This window comes from Neovison vison, chromosome 6, assembly GCF_020171115.1.
Source record: "Neovison vison isolate M4711 chromosome 6, ASM_NN_V1, whole genome shotgun sequence".
NCBI lineage: Eukaryota > Metazoa > Chordata > Mammalia > Carnivora > Mustelidae > Neogale > Neogale vison.
This window is the reverse complement of record NC_058096.1, coordinates 219,051,737-219,078,811: the sequence shown is the minus strand read 5'-3', so window position 1 is coordinate 219,078,811 and position 27,075 is coordinate 219,051,737. Positions and strand designations below refer to the sequence as shown.

Below are 27,075 nucleotides of genomic sequence, written 5' to 3'. Positions count from 1 at the left end.
TTAGGAGGTGAGGCCTGGGGGAGGGGATTGGGTCCTGCAGGGGGAGTCCTCCTGAATGGGAGGAGCAGACAGGGAAAGCAGATGATCTCCACCACATGAGGACAGAGTGGGAAAACAGCCAGTGTGAACCAGGAGGTGGCTCTCACCAGACTCTGAATTCTTGGACTCCCAGCCTCCGGAACTGTCCGAAATACATGTCTGCTGCTTTGGCAAACCCCCACCCCCAGCCGCCGCCACCAGCACCACGCAGCCCACGCTGGCTAAGACAGGTGGTTTCCTAGGGCTGCAGCAACAAATGACCACAGACTTTGTGGCTTCAAAAACCCAGAAATTCATTTTCTCCCAGTTCTGAAGACTGGAAGTCAGAAGCCAAGGTGTCAGGTGTCGGAGGGGGCCATGCCCCCTCCAGACGCCCTAGGTTCGAATCTGTCTTTGCTTCTTCCAGCTTCTGGGGGGCTCTGGGCATCCTTTGTGTCTGTCCCCATCTCTGCTTTCACCCTCACATGGCTTCTTAGCTCCGAGGCTAAGCGTGTCTCTCCTTTTCTTATAAGGCCATCAGGCTTTGCATTCTGGGCCCACCGTGATCCAGGATGATGACATCTTTTTAAATTTAATTTAATTTTATTTATTTATTTGACAGAGAGAGAGAGAGAGATCATAAGCAGGGAGAGAGAAAGGGGGAGGCAGGCTCCCCACTAAGCAGAGAGCCTGATGCAGGCCTCGATCCCAGGACCTTGAGATCATGACCTGAGCCGAAGGCAGAGGCTTAACCACTGAGCCACTCCCAGGATGGCCTCATCTTATCTTGATTCCATCTGCAAGAACCCTGTTTCCCCAAACAGTCACACTCAGGGGTTCTAGGTGGACACGAACTTGGGGGACAGTGAATGTCCGTCCAGGGCAGGGCGATGGAGAGGGGATGGGTTACTGGGCACTTCTGGGAAGGTGCACATGTTCCGGGTTCTAGGAAACAAGATTGGGCAGACCCAGGCTTGTGCAGGCTACGGGGGAAGCTGCAAACTGCCAACTCTGGTCAGGAGATTGTCAAGACAGATCAAAAGTCACCCTTAAGTTGGATGCTGGGACTTGGGTATCTACCCGGATCTCACACACCTGAAACTGAGCTGCAGGTAGATTCTGACAAGGCAGGAGTCCACGCCAGGGGTCCATTCTCATCATGATGCAGACGGAAGAGTGAGTGGGAACCAGGGCAGGCCCCTGGTGAAAGGTGACAAGGGGACACTGCGCTGCCCCGGTGGGGGCGGGGGGAGGGGAGCCCAAGGACAGTGCCATCAGCTGTCCGGTGCCAGCATGGTAGGTGAGCAGGGAGACCCAGGGAGCCTTCCCTGTGGGCTGCCCTGAGTCCTCAAGGCTGAAGTGGGCTTTGCTAGGGAACAGCAAAGGGAACGGCATCTGCGAAGTTAGGATGGCACGGCAGAGTCGGGCATCTCCTGGTGTGTGATGAAATCAGTGTGATAGGAGGGCAGGAGTTACTGCTGGAGTCGTAGGGCCAGAGGGGAAGGTCTTGAGGTCCAAACTGAGGAGTCTACCTATTCTGGGGAGGACAGCGGGGCATGGGTGGCGGCACTCGTGCAGGGAAGAGATGAGCGAGGCCACATTCTCTGCGTCTCTTTGTTGGAAGATCACACTGCCAGGTTGACCGCTGCCCGTTGCCCTTCCAGTGCCGGTCAAAGCACAGGGAGGAAGAGGGACTAGTTATCGGGAGGCCAGATGTGGGCTGGGCTGCAGGGGTTGGAGGAGGCAATGCAGGGGATCAGGAAGAGGAGGTGTCCTCCCTGGGAACCTGCAGCTCCAACATCCTCTGCCCCGTTCTCCTTTGCCCAGTGGACTACCAGCTCCTGTGCGGACACCAGGCCCCCGGCTTCGTCATTGACATCCACACAGGGAAGCCCCTCGGTGAGTGACCGTGGCCCCCCGCCCAGAGCCTCACGTTCCTCTGTCCCCAGAGCCCTGACCTCTCCCTTCCACGCACGCTCACCCCATGCTCCCGCACTTCCAACTCCCCAGACCAGGCCAGGAATCCTGTTGCCAAACACTACCCTTTATTTGAGAGGGGGAAAAAAAAGTATTTTTATCAAGTTGTTACTCATTTTTTAAAATTCTGGTAAAACACAACACGATATTTACCACCTTAACCATTGTTTAGTGCACAGCTCAGGGACGTGAAGCACACATTGTCATGCAAACACCCCCACTCTGTGTCTCCAGAACTTTCCATTTGCCCCAACAGAGACTCTGTCCCCATGAAGCACGGACTCCCCAGCCCCTGCCCCAGCCCCAGCTCCAGCTCCCACCATCTCCTCTCTGTCTCTGGGGACAGGACGACTCCGGGGACTTCCTGGGAGTGGGGTCCTACAGGATGCATCCTTCTGGGTCTGGTTTCTGTCCCTAAGGTTCCACAATGTCCCTAAGGTTTATCCATGTTGTAGCAGGGTCAGAACACTTCTGTTCTGACTACACAAGGTTCTGTACAGTCCAATCCCCATGTGCCACATTTTAGCTGTGCAGAGTCGAACTGACGAACCCATGTCCAGCCGTTTTCACCCCATGGAGGTGTCCTCCTTATTTGAAACAATCAGAACACGGCAGGTGCAGTGACTGTTGTCAAACCAAAGTCCCCTTCACACTCCCACAGTTCCCATGCCGTATGGCCCCCGGGGGTTTCTAGATCCTTCTTCTTGCTTTTCGGTATACGTAGTGGTCCCCACTGAAAACGTACGGCAATGTTTTCTGGGGAGTGAGAGATGTTATAATTCTAGAATGCCCTACAGAGTGGTCAGCCACTCACCTTTTGTCAGCCAGCCACGAGTAGTGGAGCCCTGGGCAGGTGGTGCGGCTCCTCTGGCCCTGCTTTGTGGCATTCCGTGGGTGGACCCGTCCCCCTTCACGAGCCCGTCCCCCTGTGGATGGGCACTGAGTTCCTTTTTCCTACAGTTGACCCTTGAGCAGCGCGAGGGGAAGGGGCATCAAAGCCAGTGCAGTCAAATCTCCACATGTAACGCTTTACTCCCCCATCACCCAGCTAATAGTCTGCCTGACCGGAAGCCTTACTGATAGGGTAAATAGCAGATTAATGCTTATTTCACACGTGTGTATAAGATGCTGCATTTCTATAATAAAGTAAGCCAGGATCCAGAAAACCTTATTAAGAAAAGCAGGAGGAAAGTACTGCGTTTCTATAAAAACTAAACACTCCTGAATCAGTGTCCCCTTGTGGTTTGAACCTGCACTGTTTAAGTGACAACTGTATACATAACAGCTTCAGTGGGATTTAACTCATATATCTCACACTTGGCCCAGCTCAAGTACAGTTCTGGGCTTCCCCGTGTCTTCACAGAGGGGTGCAGCCAGCACCAGGATCTAGGTTCAAATATCTTCATCACACCAAAAAAAAACCAAACAAAAAAACCTCCCCGTGAGCGGTCACTCCCCGTTCTGTCCTCCCCCAGCCCCCGGCATCCGCGGTTCTCTTCTCTGTGCCTGTGGATTCCCTCTTGTGGGCATTTCACACCCCTGGGGTTGTATGGTACAGGTTCTCGCATCGGCTTCCCTCACTGAGCTGCGTGCCCTCGAGGCATGCCATGGTGTGACCCCCCAGGAGGCACAGGCAGCCTTGCTGGGCCGCAGCAGGTGGGTTTTCAGTCAGGAGACACACGCACCTCCTGCTCTTGGTCCCGCATCCTGCTCTCTCTCTGGTGGCAGAGGGATTTGGGCCACTGCAGAATCCTTGGTTCTGGGCTGAGGGTTGGAAGGAGGTGGCCAGACCGTGTGGGGTAAGGGGTGGGGGGCGTGAGCGGGGAGGGGCCTGACTCAGGGCCCCTCCGGATGCTCCCTGGGGCTGGGCTGCCCCTGACAGCTGGCGCCCTCCCCAGACATCGACGAGTGTGGGGAGATCCCCGCCCTCTGCGCCGGTGGCATCTGCATCAACCAGATCGGGAGCTTCCGGTGCGAGTGCCCCGCCGGCTTCCGCTACGACGGCGTGCTGCTGGTCTGCGAAGGTGCCACCTGCCAGACCTCCCCAGCCCTGGGTGGGAGGCTGCTTCCCCACCGCGTGCGCTCCGGACGTGTCATTTAAGTGCCATAAGCCTCAGTTTCCCTTTCTGTAGAATGGGGCTTATGCCTGTGAGGGGCCTCCATCCCACATCACCGCTCTCCTTCGGGTTCCTGCCCCTCCCAGAGGGAGTCCCCGCTCTGAAGCCTGGGGCAGGGTGCGGGGCTGGATTCCAGCAGGCAGGCCTCCTCCTGCACTCCGCCCCGTTGGCTGTGTTCCGCAGACAGGAATGAGTGTGCCGTCGGGGCGGGCCCCTGCCAGCAGAACGCCAACTGCGTCAATATCCCCGGCAGCTACCGCTGCGTGTGTGCCCGAGGGTACAAGCTGTCACCCGGCGGGGCTTGCGTGGGTGAGCGGGGACCCCAGCGGGGTGCAGGGTGGGGGCTGAGGGTGTGGGGTATGGGACAGAGTGACCTGAGTAGGGCATGGTTCTACGGGCTGTGCCACAGGGTGGCAGGGATGCCGAGCACCTGTTAATGGGGGGGGGGAGGTGGAACGGGAGCCTGGTGCTGGCAGCAGCTTGAATGGGTGGCTTCCCCGTCATGGTGCATGAGGGCTCAGCAAACTCTGTGTGTGTGTGTGTGTGTGTGTGTACACATGCATGCATGCAGAGGAGGGGTTCTGGGGACCCCACACTGCCTGCCCTCCCCCAGGACGGAACGAGTGTCAGGAGATCCCAGATGTCTGTAGCCATGGTGACTGCATAGACACAGAGGGCAGCTACATGTGCCTCTGCCACCGCGGCTTCCGGGCCTCGGCGGACCAGACCCTGTGCACAGGTGAGAGTCCCTTGCCACTTCCTCCTGGAGAGCGAGGCTGCCAGGTGAGGCTGGGGTGGCGGCCACAAGTCTGCTGCCCTGGGGTGAGGTCTGCGCCTTCACCCACCTGGTTCACAGACAAACCCAGCTTTGAGTCCCGGCACCTGAGAACTTGGATAAATGACTTATTCATGCCCCTGGGCCTCAGTCTGCAAAACAAGAATGATAAATAGGTCCAGGGGCACTTTCGGCCATTACCCTCCAGGTGTTCCTGCCCGTCCACCTGAACGGGACTGGGTGCAGGGGGGGCGGGCTGGGTCCGGCCAGGCCCTCCCTCCCTGCGCTGCCCGATGCCGTGGGTGAGCTGGATCGGGCTTGGGGGCTTTGCTCCGGCAGACGTCGACGAGTGTGACCGGCAGCCATGTGGAAACGGGACCTGCAAGAACATCATCGGCTCCTACAACTGCCTCTGTTTCCCTGGCTTCGTGGCAACACACAGCGGAGATTGCGTGGGTGAGCCACCTGGGCTGGGGGGCAGGCCTCATTGCTCCCCGCCCCCGAAAAGTGGGTCCTTGGCTTCAGGGTCCCCCTCCAAAATAAAGGATCTGGCCCCAGGGATCCCTTCAGGAAAACTACAAAATTTCCCCACAACTTCAAGATTTCCCACACCTCTTCAACCACCGGGCCAGGGGGTCTCCCGCTAGAGTGTATGCTCAGCTTCGTGGAGGCAGGCGGACAGGACAGGGAGAACAGCGAAGACCCGGGTGATGGCTTATGGCTGAGTGCAGTGGTTAAAAGCATGCATTCCAGGGCCAAGCAGCATGAATCCAAATCCCAGCTTTGCTACCTGCCTGCTGTGTGACCCCAGACAAGTCAACTACCTCTCTGGGCTCCTGTTTCCTCCTGTGCAAAAAGGAGATTAATAGTAGTCCCTACCTATATTAATTGTAGACCAAATGGGCTGTAATAACAACTATTACCAGAAATGAAGAGAGAACTCATATATTTGGGGGCAATTCTCTGAGAAGACATGACAACCGTAAAATCATATGCATCTAACAATAGAGCTTTAAAACATATGATGTAAAAATGGACAGAACTGAAAAAGAAATAGGTAAGCCCACAGTTATAGTTGTAGACTTCAACACTCCTCCCTCAGGAAGAGGGGGGGACAAGGAAAAAAATCAGTAAGGTTAGGGAAGACCTGAACAACAATGTGAATCACCTAGACCTGCTCAGTATTTATAGAACATTCCAGAACACACATCCTTCTAAGTGCACATGGACATTTACCAGGACAGCCCATATTCTGGGCCATAAAACAAACCTTAACAAATTTAAAAGAATTAGGGTGCCTGAGTGGCTCAGTTGGTTAAGGGTTGGACACTTGGTTTTGGCTCAGGTCATAATCTCAGAGTCTTGAGATCGAGCCCTACATTAGGCTCCCCACTCCACGGGAAGTCTGCTTCTCTCCCTCTGCCCCTCCCCCAAACTCGTGTTCTATGCCTATCTCTCTCTCTCTCAGAATTAATAAATAAATATTTTTTTAAAACACTCAAATTTAAAAGAATTCAAGTCATACAAAGTAGGTCCTCAGAATATAAGTGAATTAAAGTAGAAATCAGTCACAGAAAGACATCCAGAGAAATCCCCAACTATTTGGAAATGAAACAGCATACTGCTAAAGGATCCTGAGATCAAGGGAGAAAGCATAAGGGGAATCAAAAAATATTTTGAATTAAATGAAAATGGAAACAAACAAAATTTGTGGGGTTCAGCTACTGGAGTACCCAGAGGCAAATTCATAGCATAGTGCTACGATATTGGTATCTGCCTCATGGGCTAGTGGGAGGTTAATATACAGAGCCTCACACATAAGTACAGGATCAACTAAAGTCACTACCCTCCACGTAACTTCCATGTGGACAAAAGCACAAGGGAAGCTCATGGTCCCTAGACTGTGGGTGACCCCCGCCTGCCCATACCCCTTCTGCAGACACGGATGAGTGCACCACTCTGGTGGGGCAGGTTTGCCGATCTGGCCAGTGTGTTAACACAGCCGGCTCCTTCCACTGCCTCTGCCAGGATGGCTTCGAGCTCACAGCCGATGGGAGGAATTGCATGGGTGAGTCTGTCAGCCCCCTGCTCCCAGCTTACCTTCCAAGCGATCATGGTTCCATTTCATAATCAGGCATTTATCTCAAGGTATAAGAAGAAGAGGGGTGCCTGGGTGGCTCAGTTGGTTAGGCGACTGCCTTCGGCTCAGGTCATGATCCCAGGGTTCTGGGATCGAACCCCACATGGGTCTCTCTGCTCGGTTTACAGTGAGGCTGACTTAAACAAGGTTCTAGATGGGTGCCACAGAAATCACAAAAGGGTCTGTATGTAGCTTAAGATCAGGAACCTTGCTTCTCCTTCCCCTGGATGCCACGTGGCTTCATGGGTGTATAACCCTCACTTGAGGGCCGGGAGGGTCCTTCCCTGGCTGTGCCTGTCTTCCTGAGCCTTAGCCCTTCCCCTGGATGCAGGAGAACTTGTTCTGGGGCCCTTGGCCATCATGCATTGACCGTAGGAGCTGCTCCCTGTCCCCTGTCATGGGCTGGTGCTGGGACCCCTCCTCTTCCTCTCCACAGACACCAATGAGTGTTTCAGCCTCTCGGGAACCTGCCTGCCAGGCACTTGCCAGAACCTTGAGGGCTCGTTCCGCTGCATCTGTCCACCTGGCTTCCAGGTGCAGAGTGACCGCTGTGTTGGTGAGTCCAGCCCCGCCTTCTGCTCTGGGGCCAAGGAGGCACGTCCGGGCCTCTGTTTTGCCATCTGTAAAATGGGAATGCCAGCTGGGGTCATGGTGAGGGTGGAGGTGTACTTAGCACAGCACCTAACACAGCTCCATTCACAATTACTGTTACTAGGATCATTTTGGCCGCTTGGTCTAGGTTCTCTATCTGGGGCCCATAGGCTTCCTCATGAATCCTATCAAACAGGCGTGGGTGTGGGGTCACACCGCACATAGAACACCTTACTCAATGAGTGATGGTTGGTCTGGCCTGTCTGACCTGAGCTCCCCTGGTGTTATTGGCCAACTGGGTGAGTTTGTGCCACATTGGCTAATCTGGACCAGTCTGGCCTAAGCAGATGGGCTAGCCTGGCACAGGGTGGGCTAACCTCGATAGGGCTACCCTAGCAGTTACCCTGAGCAAACTTCCTCCAGTGTAAGTTAAGTTTATCCAACCTTGATTAGCTTTGTACAGAGTTAGTCTCTAAAGACGAACTTCTCCTGACTGTGATCCCTATCCTGGAGACACCTTCTGGGAAAGACACCCACCCCCACCCCGAAACAGCCCACCTGGTGTTCTGGCTCATGCTGGGTCCTGAAGGCCCCTGGCCTGCGTTGGTCCCTGGACCCTCCCCAGCTGGGCCCCCACTCTGTCTGCCCCTTCTGGCAGCCAAGGCTGTCCTATGCTGGCAGAAGCCCTGCCTGCCCCCACTCAGCTTGTGTCCCGGCCCTCTAGACATTGACGAGTGCTTGGAGGAACCCAACCTCTGCCCCTTTGGCACCTGTACCAACAGCCCCGGGAGCTTCCAGTGCCTCTGCCCACCTGGCTTTGTCCTCTCTGACAATGGGCACCGTTGCTTTGGTGAGTCTGTGGCCTGAGAAGCATGCAGGGCTTGGAGAAGAGCTGGAAGGGAGGGAGAGAGGGGCTGGTCAGCCAGAAAAGGGGGCTGCAGTTTCTGTGTGGATCTCGGATCTCCCGGAGCCCTCCCTGGACAGAGGTGCTCTCTGTATGGGTGGGGTTATTCGAGGCCAGACAACCTGTTGGCCAGACAAGTCGCTTCTGCGAAGGGCTATCCTGGTGCAGGCTGGGCTAACCTGGTCTCCTGGGCTTTGGTCGTCCTGTGGGGGCTGCGGTTGCCCTACCTGGGCGGGCTTCATCTCAGCTAGCCCAGCCCTGTCCCGTGGGGGCTAGCTCAGCCGGTCCGAGCCGGCCTCTTCTTCTCTCCCACGTTAGGGGCGACAAGCGGGTGGGCCGGGCAACTCGACCCGTGTTTGTTGTTCGGATCCCAACGTGGCCTGGAGGAGTCTCGGGTTGAGGAGAATCTAGGGCTGAGGACTGGGGGGAGGGGCGGTCCACGACAAGGATTTGGGGTCTCCAGTCCCAGGTCCTCTGGCTCGCCAGAATCACTTTGTCTCTCCAAGAAGGGGCCTCTGAGCCAAGAATAAGTGTGGCTGAGTTTGCTCTCCTTGGCAAGGGGGCACCCCTACCGCTGTGGAGGTGGGGTGTGCCTGGAAGGAATCCCCCGTGGTCCGGGGGCTGGCCCTCGTTGGCCCAGGGTGGGTCACGTGTCCATCTCCGAGCCAATCACCACGGTCAGGAGCCTGTGGGGTTCTGAGTGGCCGCTGGCAGGGTCGGGTAGGCGGTTCTCTGGACCCGGCTCCCAGCCCGGCATCGCCGATGACCCTTCCAATGCTTGCCTGGGCATCACCCCACAGACACGCGGCGGAGCTTCTGCTTCACCCATTTTGACGCCGGGACGTGTTCTGTGGCCAAAGCTTTCAACACCACCAAGGCCCGGTGCTGTTGCAGCCAGAGGCCTGGCGAGGGCTGGGACGCCCCCTGCGAGCTGTGTCCTCAGGAGGGCAGCGGTGAGCGCCCCGCCCCGTCCGGTGTCCCCGCGGCTCCGTCTGCCTGCCCGCCCGCAGCCGCTCGAGGGGCTCCTGGGGGCGGCACCGGCTCCCGACCCTCACCCCCTTTCCCTCTTGGTGTCCAGCTGCCTTTCAGGAGCTCTGCCCCTTTGGCCACGGGGCGGTGCCAGGCCCGGATGACGCTCGGGAAGGTGAGCCCCTCGCCCACGTGCTAAGGGCCCCTCCTCCGCCGCCCGCCTCTGTCTGAGCTCTGCCCCTGTTCCCAAGTCTCAGGCTCCCTCCTCGACCAGTGGGTGGCCCCGGGGGCGAGGGAGAGCGCCTGGGTGTGGCTGGGACGTGACAGACGCTGTGCGGGCACCCCCTGCCGCCCGCAGACGTGAACGAGTGTGCGGAGAGCCCCGGAGTCTGCACCAACGGCGTCTGCGTCAACACCGACGGCTCGTTCCGCTGCGAGTGCCCCTTTGGCTACAGCCTGGACTTCACAGGCATCCGCTGTGTGGGTGCGTGACCAGCCCGCGACCCCTGGGAGGAAGGAGTAGGGTGGGCAGGGCAGGCGCCACCCAAGGCAGGATCCTGTCCCTCAACCCCTGTCACTCGCTCCGCCCACTGGACCCTCCTCCCTGTGGTTCACTCCCTCATCCACTCCCGCACTCTGGCCAGCACCCTGCGCGTGCCTGACCTGCATCCCGCCCAGAGACCAGACCTGGCCCTGTGTGGCCTGCAGAGGTCGGTTGCTGGGGGGGGATGGGCCCTGACCGCCCCCTTCCGCGCCCCCAGACACGGACGAGTGCTCTGTCGGGCACCCCTGCGGTGAAGGCACCTGCACTAACGTCATCGGAGGCTTTGAATGTGCCTGCGCTGAGGGCTTCGAGCCTGGCCCCATGATGACCTGCGAGGGTACGACCCTGTCGGTCCAGGAGCTGGGCAGTGTGACGGAGGGCGCCCCTGGGGGCGGGGGCGTGGACTCCACAAGCCTACCCTGCCCAGCCGGCGCCTGCACTGGCCTCCGCAGACGTGGACGAGTGCTCCCTGAACCCCCTGCTCTGCGCCTTCCGCTGCCGCAACACCGAGGGCTCCTACGTGTGCACCTGCCCGGCCGGCTACGCCCTGCGGGAGGACGGAGCCATGTGCCGAGGTGGGACCGGCTGCGGTGGTGGTGGGGGCTCGCTGGGTCACGGTCCTAGAGAATACAGGGAGTTGAGAGCCTGGGCCTCCCCAGGGTGAGATGAAGAGAGGGAAGCCCTGGGGCACGTGGGGTGCTATGGGGGCTCTTCTGTGAGTGGCGCCTCTGTTGTGGAAATGGGGTCCCGAGTCCCACAGGTCAGTGGCTGTGGTGGTCTGTCTAGAGCTGAGTAGGACAGTGAGGACCGCAGCTGTGCCCCCAGGGAAGGCGTGGCAACGTCTGGAGACAGTTTCTGTTGTCCCAGTTGGGTGTTGGGCAACAGGCATGGAGTGGCCAGGGACGCTGGTCAGTAGACCACAGAGCTTGGAATGGCTGTCCATCACAGGGGGCTCTCCTGTCCCGAGTGTCCTCAGTGTCAGAGCCGAGAAGCTCTGGGCTGGGCCTTGGGGCCTCCAGGCCTCCTTCAGGGTTAGGGCTCCACGGGCTGTGGTGAAGGCCAGAGAGACTCCCAGACTCAGATATGGGCATGGGGTGCAGGCAGGGGTCCGCTCTTGACCCCTCGGCTTCTCCAGAGGCCTGGGCACAGGGCAGGAACCTCACGAACCTCACTCTTGCCCTGCCTGGGGCTCCCAGAAGGAGGTGGGATCCAGGCCCCCACAGCCTGGGGCCAGGCCACGGTGCGCCTGACCTTGGCCGCTCTCTGTCCCTGGTTACCGGCAGATGTGGACGAGTGTGCGGATGGCCAGCAGGCCTGCCACGAGCGGGGCATGCTGTGTAAAAACCTCATCGGCACCTTCGCCTGCGTCTGCCCCCCAGGCCTGCGGCCTCAGCCCAGCTCCAGGGAGGGATGCACAGGTATGGGGGCGCTTTGGGGGTGCAGGGACACCCCTGGGGGGAGAGAAATCAAAGCAAGAGAATGTGGCAGGAGGAGACTCTCCAGGGTGAGGGGAGGCTGGCCTGGGGGGCTCTGGCCTCCCCGGTGGCCTGCCTCATCCCCCCCACCGCAGATGAGGACGAATGTCGTGCTCAGCCCGGCCTGTGCGCCAACGGCCGCTGTGTCAACACCGAGGGCAGCTTCCGGTGTGACTGTGACCAGGGTTTCCGCCTCAGCCCCGCTGGCACCGAATGTCATGGTGAGTGTGGTCCAGCACAACGGACACGGCCACCCCCACGTGGCACTGCTGCCTGGGGTCTCCCCAAGCCGGTGCCTTCAACACAGATCACCCCAGAGCCAGCTCAACCCTCTTGCCTCCCAGACTCCGACTCAGAGGTGCTCTGGCACCGGGCTGAGCTGCACGCCAGCTCCCCGCAGTCACCAGCAGCCTCCTCTTCCTCACCCACTCCAGTCCCCAGTCTGTCCCCTCCACGTCATTCATCTGCTCTGTCCCTACTGTCTGTCCCGCATACTTCTGCGGGCCTCCTCCCCAGTGTTCCCTGGCCTCCGGGCTGCCCTTGACCATCCATGCTCTCCGCCGCTGGGAGATGCCACCCTCTGACCTTGGGAAGCTGCCCTCTCTGCAGCCGCAGGCATCTCTCTGGCCCTGTGGGTCTGCTGCTTCTGCTGTGGTCCTGGCCCACAGAGGGCATCTAATGGGGCCGGGAGACGGTGGTTTGAAGGGTTTCACCCCGTGCCCACACACAGCATGTCAGACACATCTGGGATCCTTGCTAGACTCTCAGGGCTGCCGGACGCCCCAGGGAAGGTGCCCCCCAGATGGCACGGTTCTCCCGCCCACCACCACCTCCACCCGTTTTCCGCAGACGTCCGGCAGGGGCCCTGCTTCTCCGAGGTGCTGCAGGCCGTGTGCCAGGCTCCATCAAGCAGCGGTGAGGCCGTCACGAGGGCCCAGTGCTGCTGCGGGGGCGGCCGGGGATGGGGGCCCCACTGTGAGCTCTGTCCCCTGCCGGGCACCTCTGCCCACAGGACCCTGTGTCCCCACGGCTCCGGCTACACCGCTGAAGGCCAAGGTGGGTGGCGAGTTTGTTCATGGTCAGGTCTGTGTCCTAGAGGGAGCTGGGGTGTGTGAGTCAGTGTGAACCGGGGCCCACCCTCACCATGTGCCTCTCTGTGCTGGCTGGTGTGCGAGCCAGTGTGCACTGGGGCTTGTTCGTTGCTGTGTGCGTGTGTGAACTGAGTTGAAAGGGTGAGCCGGTGTGTGTTCTTTGTTCTCTGTGGACTCGTGAATGAGCCTGCAGCAGTGTGAGCTGGTGTGCCGTCCCCTTGTGAGCAAGCTCGGTCATGAGAGTGTCTCTGTGTGTTACTGAGTGTGTGAGCGTGTTAGTGAGCAGGTGAGTGTGCCAGTGAGGGGAGGAACTGGGTGTGTCTTGTGTGTGCTGGCTGCATGAGGAGAAGGTACCAGAAGGTGGCTGAGTAGGACCGAGCCCATCCATGCGGTTTGGAGTCTAGCCAGCGTCCGCAAGGGTAGGTGCGTGTGTGAGTGTGAGTGTGTCTCTGCACGAGTGTGTCCCTTTCAGTGTGTCAGTGAGGATCAGACTAGTCATCCCAAGGAAGCAGCCGTGTCACCAGGGGCTGAGGAGGAAGTGCCTTTGTGAGGGTATGTCTGGGGGGACAGGGGAGCCCCTGAGGGGGTAGCCTTGGGAGTCTGCAGGAGCGTCAGTGTGTGGCTGGTGTGCAGTGTGTGTGCGTCTGTGCTTCCGTGTTCGCGTGTGGGTGCCCTGGTGAGGCGGTGGGGGGAGTGTGTCCCCGCGAGGTGTTCTCAGTGTGTGGAAGGAGCTTCGTGAGTGTGTCCTGCTGGCAGAGGTACCACTCACAGCCCAAGGATGGGCTCTCTGGGGCCAGGGAGGGGACATAGAGGCTGGCATGGCCCCAGGGAGAGGGCTGGCGGACACAAGGACACAAGAGCTGTGCCCCAGTGACCCCAGACGGCCAGTGCAGCGGAGCCCTGCGTGTCTCCCAGATGTGGACGAGTGCCGCATGCTCGCTCACCTGTGCCCCCACGGCGAGTGCATCAACAGCCTTGGCTCCTTCCGCTGTCGCTGCCAGACTGGCTATAGGCCAGATGCTGCGGCCACGGCCTGTCTGGGTGAGCCTCCCCACCCCCACCCCGGCCCCGCCTCCCCACCCGCACCCCGGCCCCGCCCCTTTTGCGCAGCGCGTAGCCCCTGCTTCTGGCCTGAACCGGAAGCAGCTCCCTGCCCTGATCACTTTCCTTGTGGTGGTTTGTGCATCCGGAGATTTTAGCAGATGTTCACCTAAGTCAAGGATCAGCAAACTCCAGCTCAAGGGACTAGTCCGGCCCTCCACTTTATTTGTTAATAAATTTTTATTGGCACGCAGCCGCGCCCATTTGTTTTCCTTCGCTCTGTGGCTGCTTTCACACCGCAAGGGCAGAGTTGAGTAGTTGGAACTGAAACCATGTGGTTTGCAAAGCCAAACATGTCTATTCTCTGGCTTTTAGTGAAAAAAGGGCCAAATCCTTATGTAAGCCCATAGAGTCTAGTTGGTTAGAGCCTGAGCGGAGACCCCGGGACCCTGAGTCTCTGGGAACATCTGTCTGACCCCCTGCCGACCCTCTAGATATAGATGAGTGCGGCCAGGCCCCCACACCGTGTGCCTTCCTCTGCAAAAACACCGAGGGCAGCTTCCTGTGCGCCTGCCCCCGAGGCTACCAGCTGGAGGAGGATGGCAGGACCTGCAGAGGTGATGTCCCGCCCAGGCCCTGTGGGGCTCCATCCCCAGTCCCCCTGGGATGCCCCGGGAGTGTCCCCGGCCTCTCATCCCCTCCCCACTGCGTGGCATTGGATGCCAACCCTGGGGTCTTTCCCCTGGGAAGCCCCCAGCCACAGGGGTCCCTGCTCTGAGCCCGTGGGGACCGTCTGTGCCGCAGACCTGGACGAGTGCTCCTCCAGGCAACACAACTGCCAGTTCTTCTGCGCCAACACTGTCGGCTCCTTCACCTGCCGCTGTCCCCCCGGCTTCACCCAGCACCACCAGGCCTGCCTTGGTGAGTCGTGTGTCCCCGCCCGCCACCCCCCCCCCCCCCCGGCTGATGCAAGGCACCAACCTTCGCTCATTTCCCAAATACATAGCGAGCGCTGAGAGTGTGCCGGACATCACAGACACAGGTGATCAGAACAAAGTCCGCACTCTGTGGGTGCTCAGACCCCGGTGGCAGTCTCCTTCCTCACCCTAGGGACGTGGGTGGCCTGCTCTGAGGAATCCCTCTGACTCTGACCCAGCACACTTACCTTTGCCCTGACCAGTCCCTGCTGGGTCTCTCTCCTAGAGCTCCCCAGGGTGCTCCCAAAACCCCAGGGGCTCACAGAACCCAGAGGGGAAGTCGGTTCACAGCTTTGGCTGCCGGTGCATCAGCCACTCCCATCACTTTTGAGTGTCTTGTGGCTTGAAAGAATGAGACCCCCTCTGAGGGCCAAGGTCAGCCGTGGGTGGCCCTATTCAGGCTCCCACTAATGCATTCAGCCAGCACCTACTGAGACCTCCCGTGTACCAGGCAGTGCTCTAGCCCAGAGGGATGCCCACTCCAATCCCCTCCGTTAGGCCCAGCCCCCTACTTGATTTTGTTAACAAAGTTTTATGGGCACACAGCCACACCCTTCCATTTACCTATGGCTGTTTTGGAGGTACAACAGCAGAGCCCAAGCCCAGTGGTTGCAACAAAGTCACACAGATTTTTCCCAGCTGTCCCTTTGCAGAAGGGATTTGCCTAGCCCTGGCCTAAACCCTGAGGGCACAGCAGTGAACCCAAGAGGCCAGCCCACTGTTGTCACCGACTGTCCCAGCCCTTCAAAAGGGACATTTGTACAAGGGGCTGAAGGAGGTACAAGAGTGAGTCGTGCGCCCATCCGGGGCCGAGCCTTCTGAGCCTGGAAACAAGATGCGTTTCTTGTACTCTGCACGGTTATTTTCCCCGTCTCTGAAGAGCACGTCCAACGTGGCGTTTGTATGTGGGGAGCTCTAGGCTCTACGCACGCGGGGGCCCCTGGGCCAGCACACACGCCCATACACCGGGCAAGCTCACGTGGGACTCCTCTCCCACGGACCGAGGGCTCCAGACCATTCCTCTCCCACACCTGTGTAGCCTGCACTCCTCGTGGGAGGTCTTGGGCTAGCTAGGTCAGGGATTGCCACAGTTTTTCTTTTCTTTTTTCTTTTTTTTTTTAAGATTTTATTTACTTATTTGACAGACAGAGATCACAAGTAAGCAGAAAGGCAGGCGGGGGGTGGGGGAAGCAGGGTCCCCGCCGAGCAGAGAGCCTGATGCGGGGCTCGATTCCAGGACCCTGGGATCATGACCTGAGCCAAAGACAGAGGCTTTAACCCACTGAGCCAGCCAGGCACCCCATGCCACACTTTTTCTATCAAAGGCCCAATAGGAGATGTTTTTAGCTCTGTGTTCTATACGGCTTTGGTCGAAAACACTCAGCCTTGGCCTTGTAGATCAAAAGCAGCCACAGACAGTGCGTCACCAATGAATGGGCGTGGCCAAGTGCGGGTGAAATTCATTTATAAAAACCATGTGGGGGGCCAGCCTCTGTTTGCTGATGCCTGAACTAGAGGATCAAACTTACATGACCATGTAAGGTCCCCGGCCCTCGGTTTGCTTTGCTGGATGCAATGGAGAGTAACTGCCCTAGTGCTGGATGCTTCTCTCTGGTGGGTCCTGGCAGGAATCCTGGGCCCCACAAGGGGTAGCTCAGATAGGGGTGTGTCCACGAGCAGATACAGGGGCTCCCCGGCTTAGAAGTGCCATGTCCCCTGTGTCCCTTGCACCCAAGAGAGATTCCACGTCCCCAGCAGGAAGTGTCTAGGGTCAAGGATCTTCATACTCTAGGAAGCCAAAACCAGGGTTCCCCGCCAGAAATGTGTTATTCCCCAAACCCCAGCCTGGGCCATTACCACCATTACCAGCCTTATCTCGGCTGCGCTGCTGTCACAAAAACACCCCAGACCGCAATGAGGGGCGGAGCTTAAACAGTAGATGGGGGCTGCTCACAGTTCTGGAAGCTGGAATTCCAAGGTCAGGGTGCCAGGAAGGTCGGTTTCTGGTAAGGGCTCTCCTCTCGGCTTGCAAACAGCTGCCTTCTCTCCTGTGCTCACAAGGCAGAAGAGAGCAAGCTCTCCGGTGTCGCTTCTCACCCCATCCTTGGGGTTCCCCCCATGAGCCCATGGAGGGCAAGTCAGCCACCCCGGGTTGCATAGCTTTGGAGGCAATGCTGATGAGGGGGTGGAGTGAAGTCCTATACGTGCGTGATCTCGAATATTTGGGGCACTTCTGGGAGATGGGGACGGATCCAGATCTCTTCACAGAATGAGAAACAGAGGCACAGAGAGGGTCAGTGACTCACCCTGAAGACACACCGTCGATCAGGCAGTGGGTCCAGTATGGTCGTCTCTGACCCGAATCCCCTAACCGCTAGGCTGTCACCCAAACCACCACCCCGTTCTCTGTCCCCTGCAGACAATGACGAGTGCTTGGCTCAGCCTGGCCCGTGTGGCACCCGTGGACACTGTCACAACACGCCCGGCAGCTTTCGCTGTGAGTGCCACCAAGGCTTCGCCCTGGACCGCTTTGGCCGTGGCTGTGAAGGTAAAGCTGGGCTTTGGGTGGGGTGCGGGCCCGGGCTGCGGTCCAGAGGGCCTCCAGGCAGACCATCCGGCCCTGACCATGTCTCGCAGATGTGAACGAGTGTGACGGGCCCCACCGCTGCCAGCACGGCTGTCAGAACGAGCTGGGGGGCTACCGCTGCGCCTGCCCTCGGGGCTTCACCCCGCACTCGCAGTGGAGCCAGTGTGTGGGTGAGTGTCCAGGGCTGGGAGGAAGCCGGGGCCCCCCATCACGATCCACCCAGAGCAGACAACCAGGAGCCACCCCCCAACCAAGGATGCTGGGACAAGCACAATAAGCCACCCTCACCCAGGACGCTGGGACAATTCTAAAGGACAGATGGTCCAGCCTGGGAGGTCGGGCACTGCCCCCACCTCCATGGCGGGGGAGGCTGGGGAGTCCGGGGGCCGCAGAGCAAGCTGGGCAAAGCTCAAGTCCACTTCTTAGGGAGTAGTGGCCTGGGTGGGACTCCGTGGAGTAGGCTTCTGAGTCAGTACCTGTGATCCCTAGGAAAGAGTGCTGGGATTGATTAGTGATGCCTGCCACGGGTGTGGCCCTAGGGAATAGGAGCGTGCGCGCCGCATCTTCTCCGTAGCTGTTGCAGAGGCCCCTCTGTCTGGGGGACTAGCCTTCGGCACCCGACCTTCTCCATCACATGCTTTTCTTTGTGCTCAAAGCCCTCCTCATGACAGCCTCATCCTTATCACCTCTCTCCGCTCCTCCCCTACAGTCTGGCTTTCACTCTCCACCCTCGTCGGTCTGCTCTCTGGAGGCCCTTCCAGCTCCCCTGCTCTGGGCACCGTTGTCTGCACCTCCTGGTCTCTCTCCTCCCTCAGCCTCTCTGACGCAGCTGTCCCTGCTCTCCTGCCGCCTCTCTGACCCTGCCTTCTCTCTGGTTCTCCTCCTGCCCCCGATGGTGGGTTCTCGGCTACATTCTCCGTCTTTGTCCTGCCCGGTAGTGGTTGGCCCCTGGGGACTGCGCAGACCTTCCCCTCCGCTGCCAGTCCGTCCTGGTCTCTCACTCCTCCCGCTGTGGTTTGCCGGGACCCACCTTGCCTCAGGTCCTGGGATACAGAAGTGGGCCAAGTAGCAGACTCCATCCCTGCTCTCTGGCTCTCTAATGGAGGGGACCAGAAGTAATTAGGCCAGTGGTTCCCAACTGGGAATGGTTCTGCGCCCTTGGGGACATTTGGAAATGTCTTAGAGACCTTCCACTCATCACGACTGAGAGGTGGGCCCCCCCTGGCATCTCGTGCGTGAAGGCCGTGGGTGCTGCTCAGTGTCGAGTGGTGCACGGGACAGCCCCCACCATAGGGAATGATCCGGTCCCCAGTGTCAGGAGTGCCATGTACGAAACCTCATTCTAGATTGTTCCGCGATTTGGGATTTCTGGGAAATTTTGAGAAATGCTTTGAAGGAGGACTGCAGGGCTGGGGCAGCTGAGGAGTGTAGGGGTGAGGCAGACCTAGTCCAGGATCTACGCAGAGCCTGATGAAGGGTGACGCTGACCCAGGGCTCTGAGGGAGGAGGGGCCTGAATTAACTGCGCGTGGACTGGCAGTGGTGGGCAGGGGCTCTGGGGGTGCAAAGAGCCGCCCCCGTCCCCCATTTCTCTCTCTTGCTTTCCCCACTCACAGACGAAAACGAGTGCGTGCTGTCCCCTGCGGCCTGCGGCAGCGCCTCCTGCCACAACACACTGGGCGGCTTCCGCTGCGTCTGCCCCTCTGGCTTTGACTTTGACCAGGCCTTGGGGGGCTGCCAGGACATAGATGAGTGTGCCGCCCAGGGCGGGCCCTGTAGCTACAGCTGCACCAACACCCCTGGTGGCTTCCTGTGCGGCTGTCCCCAAGGCTACTTCCGGGCTGGGCAAGGGTGAGGGGCTGGAGGGGGGTGGGCCGAGGTTCCCCAACCCCGCAAGAGCATCTGTGTGCACATGTATGCGTGCACACGCGAGCTCACACCCCACTCTGGTGCAGTTGCCTGTGCAGACGCGAGCTCACACCCCACTCTGGTGCAGTTGCCTGTGCACACGTGAGCTCACACCCCACTCTGGTGCAGTTGCTTGTGTGGTGCACCTGCGTATTTGCACATCCACACCTGTAGGTGCACACTTCTCTGTAGTGCCCTTGAGCATTTGCACGACTCACGCCTATGCCAGCACCCCAGTCACCCTTATGCATTCGTAGATCTTAGCGTGCACACGTGCACACATAATACACACCAGCGCTATGGGGTGCCTGCAGGCCCACATCTCTGCCCGCGGGGAGCCAAGGGATGCACGCACACATGCGCATGTGTAGGCACACGCACGAGGCACTCCTGCACATTGACACACCAGCACCCGTCCCCACGAGCAACATGGCTCCGAATGGAGAGTGGGAGCTGGAGGGGGTGGCGGGGGCAGAACCCCGCAGCCTGCCCCCGAAGACCCATCACCGCCTTGTCCTGGCCCAGGCACTGTGTCTCTGGCCTGGGCTTCAGCCCTGGACCCCAGGAGACCCCAGACGAGGAGGAGCTGCCCCCATCCGAAGCCTGCTATGAGTGCAAGGTCAATGGCCTCCCCCCTCATGAGCGGCCACGGCGCAGCACCTACGGCCGTCACCAGGTGGGGAGAAGGAAGGCAGAAGTGAGATAGGAATGTTGGGTCTGAGGGGCTTTCAGTATTAGATTTAACCAAATATGCATTACTTTGCCCTATTTTCCCCTCGCTTTTATCCCTTTCCTATTGTTGCCATTGTTTTCCATAAGCTTCACAAGGGTAGGGCCCTGCGTCTGTAAGAGTGAGTGCAGGTTGTTGGGGCTCCTGGGATGGGCACCCACGGATGGGGGGCTGCCCCCCACCTCTTGCCCTGCCCCCAGGCCCCCTCCCTGGGCTTTGCCGGCAATACCAAAGACAGCCAGCAGGTGTCAGCAAGAGCACATGTCTGAGGAAGACGGGTTGGGGGCGGGTGCTCAAGTCTGCAGACCAGAAGGGCCGGGAAACAGGACTAGCATTAACACAACCACAAAGCACCCCTCGACATGTAAATGAGGTGGAACAAACACAGCAGTGCCCAGAGCCAAGAGGAAGAAAACACAGATCACCTCCTTTAGGCCTGGCTGCGTCACGCAGCCCGGGTTAGCCTGCCAGTGAGGCTGCTGGCTTATTCAGGGCCCTGTCCGGCTGCCAGGACCAGGAGCGCACTCAGAGCAGCTCACATAAAGAGGGGTTTGTCATCTGCACACAGGGGGCTCTCAAAGAGCCCAGATGCAGGAAGCGTAGCCACCACCCCCACCCCGGGGGAACCGGAAAGCTCTCAGGCAGCTCCTCTCTGTGGCCCCTACCCTCTGCATTCCGATTCTCCCCACCTCTGACAGGCACCTGCCTGGTCTTTGTCCACAGGTGAGCCTGGCCAGCCTCGACTCGGAGGCCCCGCTGACCTTGGGCCTGAACCTCTCCCGCCTGGGCCGGGCTGAGCACATCCTGGAGCTGCGGCCAGCTCTGGAGAGCCTGGGGGGACGGGTCCGCTATGTCATTGCCCGTGGCAACGAACCAGGGTTCTTCCGCATGCATCACCTCCCGGGCCTCAGCTCCCTGCAGCTGGGGCGTCGGAGGCCTGGGCCCGGTACCTACCAGCTGGAGGTGGTAAGCGTGGCAGGGCCCTGGAGCCCCTGGCCGGAGGGGCTGCTGACGCCAGGGGGCGGGGCCTTGCGGCTGAAGGTGCACCTGCGGCTGCTATAGTCCAGAGGAGCCCGCCTCTCCTGCCTGACCCCAGGCCCCTCCCGCAGCCCCCATCTCTGGACTCCCTGCGTGGGCACTGCCCCGTCCTTGCCTCTTCTGGCAGGATTTGGGGGAAACTGATGTCACTCAGCTCACCACACACCACAGAGAGACCCTGGTGACCCCAGTGAAGCCTTGGCCTTGGGGGCTACTGATCCCACCAGCAATGGGATCACTGACCAGGTGGAACCCCAAAACTCAGGAAGAGTAAAATGCAATTCTCTGACCTCAGGCGAACCCAGCCTCTGCCCAGGGAAACCCCCAACAATCTGTCCTCCCCGGAAGCCAGCTGGAAGCCATGGCATGCACCATCCTCCAACAACCAGGGTCAAGGAGGGGCCTGTGATTCCCTATAGCTGGTCGATCTCAGGCTTACACTGCTGCACTGCACTGTGGGTCACCCCTGGGAGGCGGCGGGACATGGGAACGGATGGCTGGTGTGGGCCTGGGGCTTGACTCTCCAAGCCAAAGAGCCTGTGGGGCCCCAGCCAGAGTTGGTGACTCACAGCCATGCTCAAGCCCCCAGTGGGGTGGGCTAGGGTTCCAGGCCGCTATTATAGCAGAAGCAGAGATGACAATAAAGTTATTTTGGGTTAAGTCTGCCTCTCTGGCATGTTCTGGAAGTCAGGAGATGCTGCGCTCAGCAAGACCAGGTCAGGCTCACAGGTCAGGGAGCAGGAGGCCCCGGAGGGTAGGATAGACTTCAGCCCGGGGCTTGGAGGAGAAAGCGTGCAGGTGAGACATAGGTGAAAGCTACCTTCCGCCCCGGGGTTGGGAGCCAGAGTCCCAGGGTGAACTTCAGACTCATGACTGACACAAAGCCAGGCTGCCGGTGGCCACCACTGGCAGCCCTGGTGGGGTTCACCGGTCCTGATGACAACGGCTCACGCTTCCTGACCATGTGCGACGTGCCGGGCCCCGTTCTGAGTAATCTCCATCACTGACCCATGTCGTTGTCCTTGGAACTGCCTGGAATAGAGGCTGTTGTGCTCATCCCCAGTTTACAGATTGGAAAACAGGCTACAGAGCAGAAGGTGACCCTAAGTGGCAGGGAGCAGAGCCAGGGTTCAAAATGGGGCGTCTGGGCCCGCCTCTCTGCCGTCACCAACTGGGCCATCCTGCCTGGTTCCCGGGCGGGCCACGTCTACGCACCATGATGGCCCAGCTCCGTACCAGGAGACCGTGGACACGTGGTCAGCGTGAGTGTAGGCCATGCCTGTCGCAGACAGTACATTCTTTTTTTAAAGTTTACTTATTCATTTTTTTAGCTATTGGTATACCCAATGCGGGGCTGGAGCTCACGACCCCAGGGTCCTGACCGCCAGGCAGGCACCCCCCACCCCAGAGTAGTGCATTTAGTCCCTGTTGACTTGTCTGAGAAAAACAGTGATCTCACCCATTCTACAGGACACGGGGGGACCAAGGCTCACTGAGTTTATAAAATCTGCCCGAGTTGCCTCCATAGCCTAGTGGGGCCTGGGGGCGACCCACTGGCCCACAAACTGCCTCTTGTCCTCTAGAGAGGGAGCATTTGGTTTTCATCTGGAATGTTCTCTGTCATGCTGGAAACACGCTGCCAGAGGACAGGGCAGTTGGATGGCTTGAGTCTGGCCGAGTGACCGGAGTATGGCCCTGCCTCTCCCTGCAGGATGGTCACTGATGCCTGGGTTGTATTCTTGGCCCGGTTCTGGTCCCCTGGGCCTACCAGGAGCTTCTCTGGACCCCTGTCAGAGCTTGCAGAGGACTCCTCCGCATTAGCTGGGGATCTGAGCCCAGGGATCTGAGCAGAACAAGCACAGTGAGCCCCGTTTTAGAGGCGAGGAAAGAGGCGCCAAGAGAACGAGCGGTTTGCCCAAGGTCACCAGCTGGACTCGCACCCGGGCCTGCAGCCAGCATGTCCCCCAGGAGCCGTCCGCTGTGAGGACTGCCAGCACAGATCTGGGGGTGGGACAGTCACGTGGGATTCAACACAGGCGGGGGCCGCGATGCACAGCCTGTAATGAAACGTGACCGACAGGAACAGCATTCCGTCAAAGGTTTATTTAAAAACTGTAGAAAAGCATGGTCTGGGAGAAGCATCCAGGGATGGGTGCTTTGCAAGGACTCAGAGGGACCCAGGCAGGCGTGGCCCAGGACGGGTGGCAAGAGGCTCTTTGTAGGCGAGGTATTCCAACCGTCCTCTACAAACCCACTGCTTAGCGTTGACTCTGGCTCCTGGAGCAGGCAAGGGGACTCGAAATAAGGTCAACCCTCTCCTTCCAGCTGCCTGAGGAGCAGGATGTGGCAGGGGCGATAGGAGGTAGCCAGTTGCAGGCTCAGGCACAGGCACAGAGATTCGGCCCAAATGACAGGGTGGCTGGGGCACCCAGAGCTGCAGGGGGCCGTTGTGGTGAAGAAAGGTCCAGCCCATCTCGTGCTGGGCTAATCCTGGAGATGCCCGGGCTCATGGTCCTGCAGGAGGGATTGGAGAGGCCGGCAGGTGACCAGGACTGGAGTGGAGCTGGGGGCCCTGCCGCTCTTGGTCATTTCCTTGCAGTACTTGCTGAAGCCCCCTAGGCTGGGTTAGGGCAGTAAATGGCCACCTGAGTGTCAGCCTGCAGGGCTGACACAGGGCCAGCCTCCTTGGTCCCGGAAGGGAGTCCCCTCACCCAGTCTGCTGCTCAGGAGCCCTCATCCTGTGGCAGTGGTGATGGGTGGAGAGACAGCCACAGCATCAGAATCCTTACCTGCATTAGTTTTTGTCCGGAAGGAACTTTCCCTCTTATTGATTCTGCCGGGCCTCCTAAACTTGGCTGGTGGGAGTTTGGAGTTTCCAGGGCCTGTCTTCCCACATTTAAAGGGGGGGTCTGTACCAGAGAGAAAGGAATAGATAAGAGTTCCATCAGTGCTCTCTGAGCACCTGGATCCAGCTGTGCCTGAAGCTGTTGGCTAGTCACTTGAGCTGATGAGCTTCCCATTTGCTTGAGTTTGCCATCTCTAGCAATGGAAAAATCTGGGCTGAAAGAGTTGTTCATTCACTCAGTCTCCACTCACCAGCAATCTGCCCTCTTTGGGGTGGTGACAGCTGTCAGCATGCTGGACTTTGATCCCCTCCTTTGGGGGTTCAGAAAGCCAAGGGCCCACAGCAGGGAGGGGGAGGCCCCAGATGCTAGGCTTGGGTTTCACGCACCGTGAAAGTGTCTCCGGAGGTGTTTTGGGAAGGTCTTGTTCCCAGCATCCAGGAGGTCTGTCATCTTCTGCACCCAGCTGTCCCTCGGGTTCGCACACAGCACCTTGTTTTTCGGCAAGAAGAATCTGTGGGGGTGGGAAAGCGGGTCCCCAGGTTAGGGTGGGAGCAAAGAGCAAAGTTGTGAATGAGCCCCCCTCCCCGCCCCAGCCTCCTGCGAGCCCACGCACATCACGGCAGGCAGGTTGCAGCTCCCGCTCACTTCCTGGCGCCGGTAGCTCTGGGCAAGCAGGAGCCGGTGGGGCCGCACGCAGCGGTGGTAGTCCAGGCAGCAGTCCTCCGAGACACCTGCAAACACGGCCGGAGGCTCAGGTCGCTGTGTGCACACGCACTGGGCAAGCACTGCCCCAGACGCACGCACCCCGAAACAGACCACAGTCCTCCCAGCCCCGGTGATAAGGAGGCTAGCTCGGCTCACCTTTGACCCCTGATATGGGGAGTTGGTAGGAGTTGGAGGGGGTCCACAGTCCAGGGCTGGGACGGGCCCAGGACCACACAATGGGTGAGGGATCAAAGCTGTCTCTACTCCTGCTCTGGGGTAGAGGGCAAGGGGTGCAGATGGTATGCTCCAAGGGGGGGCCAGGGGCCCCCATGCCCAGCCCAGTCCCTTCTAAAACGAAGGGTCTGGCCAGCTGCTCCTGATGTCCCAGCTCCTGCTCCAGGCTGGCCCTCCCGCCTAGAGCTCTCTCAAATGCCTCTGCCTCTGTCCCCATCAGAGTGACCACTCAGTCAGCGGGCCAGAAACCAGGACGTCTCTGTTCGTTTACTGGTTGGTTGAAAAAAAGGCATCTCGAGTTCCTACTGGGTGTCGGATGTGTACAGAGCGGAATTGGACATGGGGATCTCCCAGCCTGGGGACAGGGGGAGCCCAGAGGTCGGTTGTGCTGGGAGGTGGAGGAGCAGGGACCCGGAGCAGGGCGGGCTTGGGAGAGGAGGTGCTGGTGCCCGCAGGGCCGGGGAGGATGAGCAGGGGGACCTGATGAGACGGACAGGGAGAGGCCTTCAAGGCCCTGTGGGATCCATCCCTCCGCTGACCCCCGCCTCCAGGTGCCACACCTGGGTTCTGGCCACGTGCAGTAGGAAGGATGGGGGAGGAGGACTTGAGTGGTCTCCCGCATCTCCAAACTGTGGCCCCAGAGGGCAACAGGCAGGGGTGCTGGAAGGACCCTGGGTTGCAGTACCAGGCAAGCCGGGGGCCATTCTGTCCCCAGAATCAAAGGGCCCCAGGATGGGCCTCTGATAGCAGGACAAGGGGAACGAAGCCCAGCCCCATCCTGGGCAAAGGTAAGGTCTCCTGGAAGCAGGGCTAGGGCCTCTCAGGCCCAGTGAGGGGCAGGCGGGGCAGGGAGGGCAGGGAGGGTGGGGTGGCTCTGGGGCTTTGACCAAGCCAGGGTCCCTGCTTAGCCAGATACTGGGGCTCAGCTGCCTCCCCTGGAGCCCTGTCCTATGTCCTAGGGACGCAGGACACAGTGGCCGGGCTCTTGGTGGACACTGTATGTACCAAATCCTCAGATGCCTAATAGAGGGAGAAGTGGGAAGGGACTCCCCATTAATAGCAGTAATGGTTAGCTTTGTTGCCACCGGGCACTGACGAATTTTGCAAATATCAGCCCATTGGATTCTGGTGTCCTGTCTCTGCAGGGGGAATTCAGAGCCCCACTTTGCAGATGAGGAAACTGAGGCTCATGAAGACTGAGTAGTAACTCTCAGCCAGACTGCACGGGTAGCCTGTGGGGGAAGGGGGACACTCACTCCTGTAGGGTCCCATCACTGCAGTGTGACCCTGGCTATGCCACCCCTGCTCCCCACAGTCCCTCCGCTCCTCACAGTCCCTGGGCTAGCTAGAGTCTTGGCAGGGAGGCCTTGGGTCATGAACTCCTGTGGACGCATCACGGGGGTTCTGGAAGGAGGGGCTGGGGGGCCTGCACGCCCTGGGGAGGTTCACAAATGCCAGGAGTTCCTACATCCCTGGGGGGCAGGAGTTGTCTGGCAGAATTCAGGGTAGAGATAGAAGAGGGAGGCTTCTGGAGGAGGGGAGGGGCAAAGGGGGGAGGGCAGGAAGGATGGGTAGGGAGAGGAGGGCTTCCCAGGAGGCAGGGTGGGTATGGCCCAAGACATTACCTTGAGCGTGGATGGTAGACCAGGCACCCACTAAGCTGGCCACGAGGCAGAGCAGGAGCCGCGGGTTCATGGTGCAGACTGGGCTTCCTCCTCGGCTGTCTTGAGGAGTAAAGGGAGAGGTAGGGGTAATGAGGACCCAAAATGGACAGCAGCGGGCCTTGGGAGCACCCCCATCTCAAGTCCGACCCCCAGGGCCCTCTGCACAGGGGAGGGACCAGGAGTGCTGGTAGGGCCTGCGCTGGTCTCAGCCAAGATCGGGGGGACCCCAGGGTGCGGAGAGGGGTCGGGACTCACCAACACGTACAGGGACCCAGGAGCTGTGCCTGCAGGAGTGTCTCCAAGCTCTCCTGCCTGGCAGGCCATCGGGTATCAGCCTTTATAGACGGGAGCCCCACCCTGCTGCCACAGGCCCTCCTCCCCCCCCCGCCCCCCCACCCCCCTCCTTTCTCACTCAGCCTCCGCCTCCACCGTGCGTTTCTCCCAGTTTCTCTTCCTAGCTCCTCTCTCCCATGTCAGGGTGCACCTGGAGGCAGTTGGCTGTAGATACCTGGGGACACGAGGACCTCCTTCAAAGAGCTGGCAGGAAACACTGCCTTTCTCAACTATGAGGATGTGAGACAGACAAGGGTTGGCTCCCTTGGGGGCTGGAGGCAGGACCACACAGATGGACAGACACAGCCTGCCCAGGCCCCTTGAAGGCTGGCTGCCTCGGGAGCCCCCTTGACTTCCTCCCCCATCTCAGTCAGCCCCTGCTTTCTCCCCCAAGGGACCCTTTCTTCTCCTC

The 27,075-nt window shown here is 59.5% G+C and overlaps 2 protein-coding genes across 3 annotated transcripts in view; one reads left to right on the top strand and one right to left on the bottom strand.

Annotated features, from left to right (window-relative positions):
• FBN3 (fibrillin 3) overlaps positions 1 to 20,905 on the top strand; it is a 52,355-nt gene extending 31,450 nt beyond the window's left edge. For both annotated transcript variants that reach the window (XM_044255424.1, XM_044255425.1), the window contains 24 exons: positions 1,846 to 1,917; positions 3,894 to 4,019; positions 4,296 to 4,421; positions 4,726 to 4,851; positions 5,227 to 5,343; positions 6,827 to 6,955; positions 7,464 to 7,583; positions 8,343 to 8,468; positions 9,323 to 9,475; positions 9,601 to 9,666; positions 9,850 to 9,975; positions 10,253 to 10,372; positions 10,488 to 10,610; positions 11,319 to 11,453; positions 11,606 to 11,731; positions 12,360 to 12,566; positions 13,517 to 13,642; positions 14,137 to 14,259; positions 14,447 to 14,563; positions 17,039 to 17,167; positions 17,257 to 17,376; positions 18,822 to 19,056; positions 19,639 to 19,789; positions 20,567 to 20,905. In XM_044255424.1, the coding sequence (XP_044111359.1) occupies positions 1,846 to 1,917; positions 3,894 to 4,019; positions 4,296 to 4,421; positions 4,726 to 4,851; positions 5,227 to 5,343; positions 6,827 to 6,955; positions 7,464 to 7,583; positions 8,343 to 8,468; positions 9,323 to 9,475; positions 9,601 to 9,666; positions 9,850 to 9,975; positions 10,253 to 10,372; positions 10,488 to 10,610; positions 11,319 to 11,453; positions 11,606 to 11,731; positions 12,360 to 12,566; positions 13,517 to 13,642; positions 14,137 to 14,259; positions 14,447 to 14,563; positions 17,039 to 17,167; positions 17,257 to 17,376; positions 18,822 to 19,056; positions 19,639 to 19,789; positions 20,567 to 20,905 (3,338 nt within the window). The remainder of the gene's footprint in view (positions 1 to 1,845; positions 1,918 to 3,893; positions 4,020 to 4,295; positions 4,422 to 4,725; positions 4,852 to 5,226; positions 5,344 to 6,826; positions 6,956 to 7,463; positions 7,584 to 8,342; positions 8,469 to 9,322; positions 9,476 to 9,600; positions 9,667 to 9,849; positions 9,976 to 10,252; positions 10,373 to 10,487; positions 10,611 to 11,318; positions 11,454 to 11,605; positions 11,732 to 12,359; positions 12,567 to 13,516; positions 13,643 to 14,136; positions 14,260 to 14,446; positions 14,564 to 17,038; positions 17,168 to 17,256; positions 17,377 to 18,821; positions 19,057 to 19,638; positions 19,790 to 20,566) is intronic.
• A 2,460-nt stretch (positions 20,906 to 23,365) lies between these two features.
• CCL25 (C-C motif chemokine ligand 25) lies at positions 23,366 to 26,361 on the bottom strand. Its single transcript, XM_044254915.1, has 5 exons — positions 26,292 to 26,361; positions 24,341 to 24,458; positions 24,114 to 24,238; positions 23,671 to 23,790; positions 23,366 to 23,496 (listed from the first exon to the last, which is right to left on the bottom strand). Exons 1-5 carry the CDS (start codon positions 26,359 to 26,361, stop codon positions 23,366 to 23,368), a joined length of 564 nt encoding a protein of 187 aa, XP_044110850.1.
• Positions 26,362 to 27,075: the final 714 nt, after the last annotated feature.

What these genes read in the sequence shown, in the direction of transcription:
- CCL25 (XM_044254915.1), bottom strand. Translation starts at nt 26,361, where the DNA reads ATGAACCCGCGGCTCCTGCTCTGCCTCGTGGCCAGCTTAGTGGGTGCC. An exon ending in TGCAACCTGCCTGCCGTGAT is followed by an intron (nt 24,239 to 24,340) that starts GTGCGTGGGCTC and finishes CCACCCCCACAG; the next exon opens with ATTCTTCTTGCCGAAAAACA. An exon ending in CCTCCGGAGACACTTTCACG is followed by an intron (nt 23,791 to 24,113) that starts GTGCGTGAAACC and finishes TCTCTGGTACAG; the next exon opens with ACCCCCCCTTTAAATGTGGG.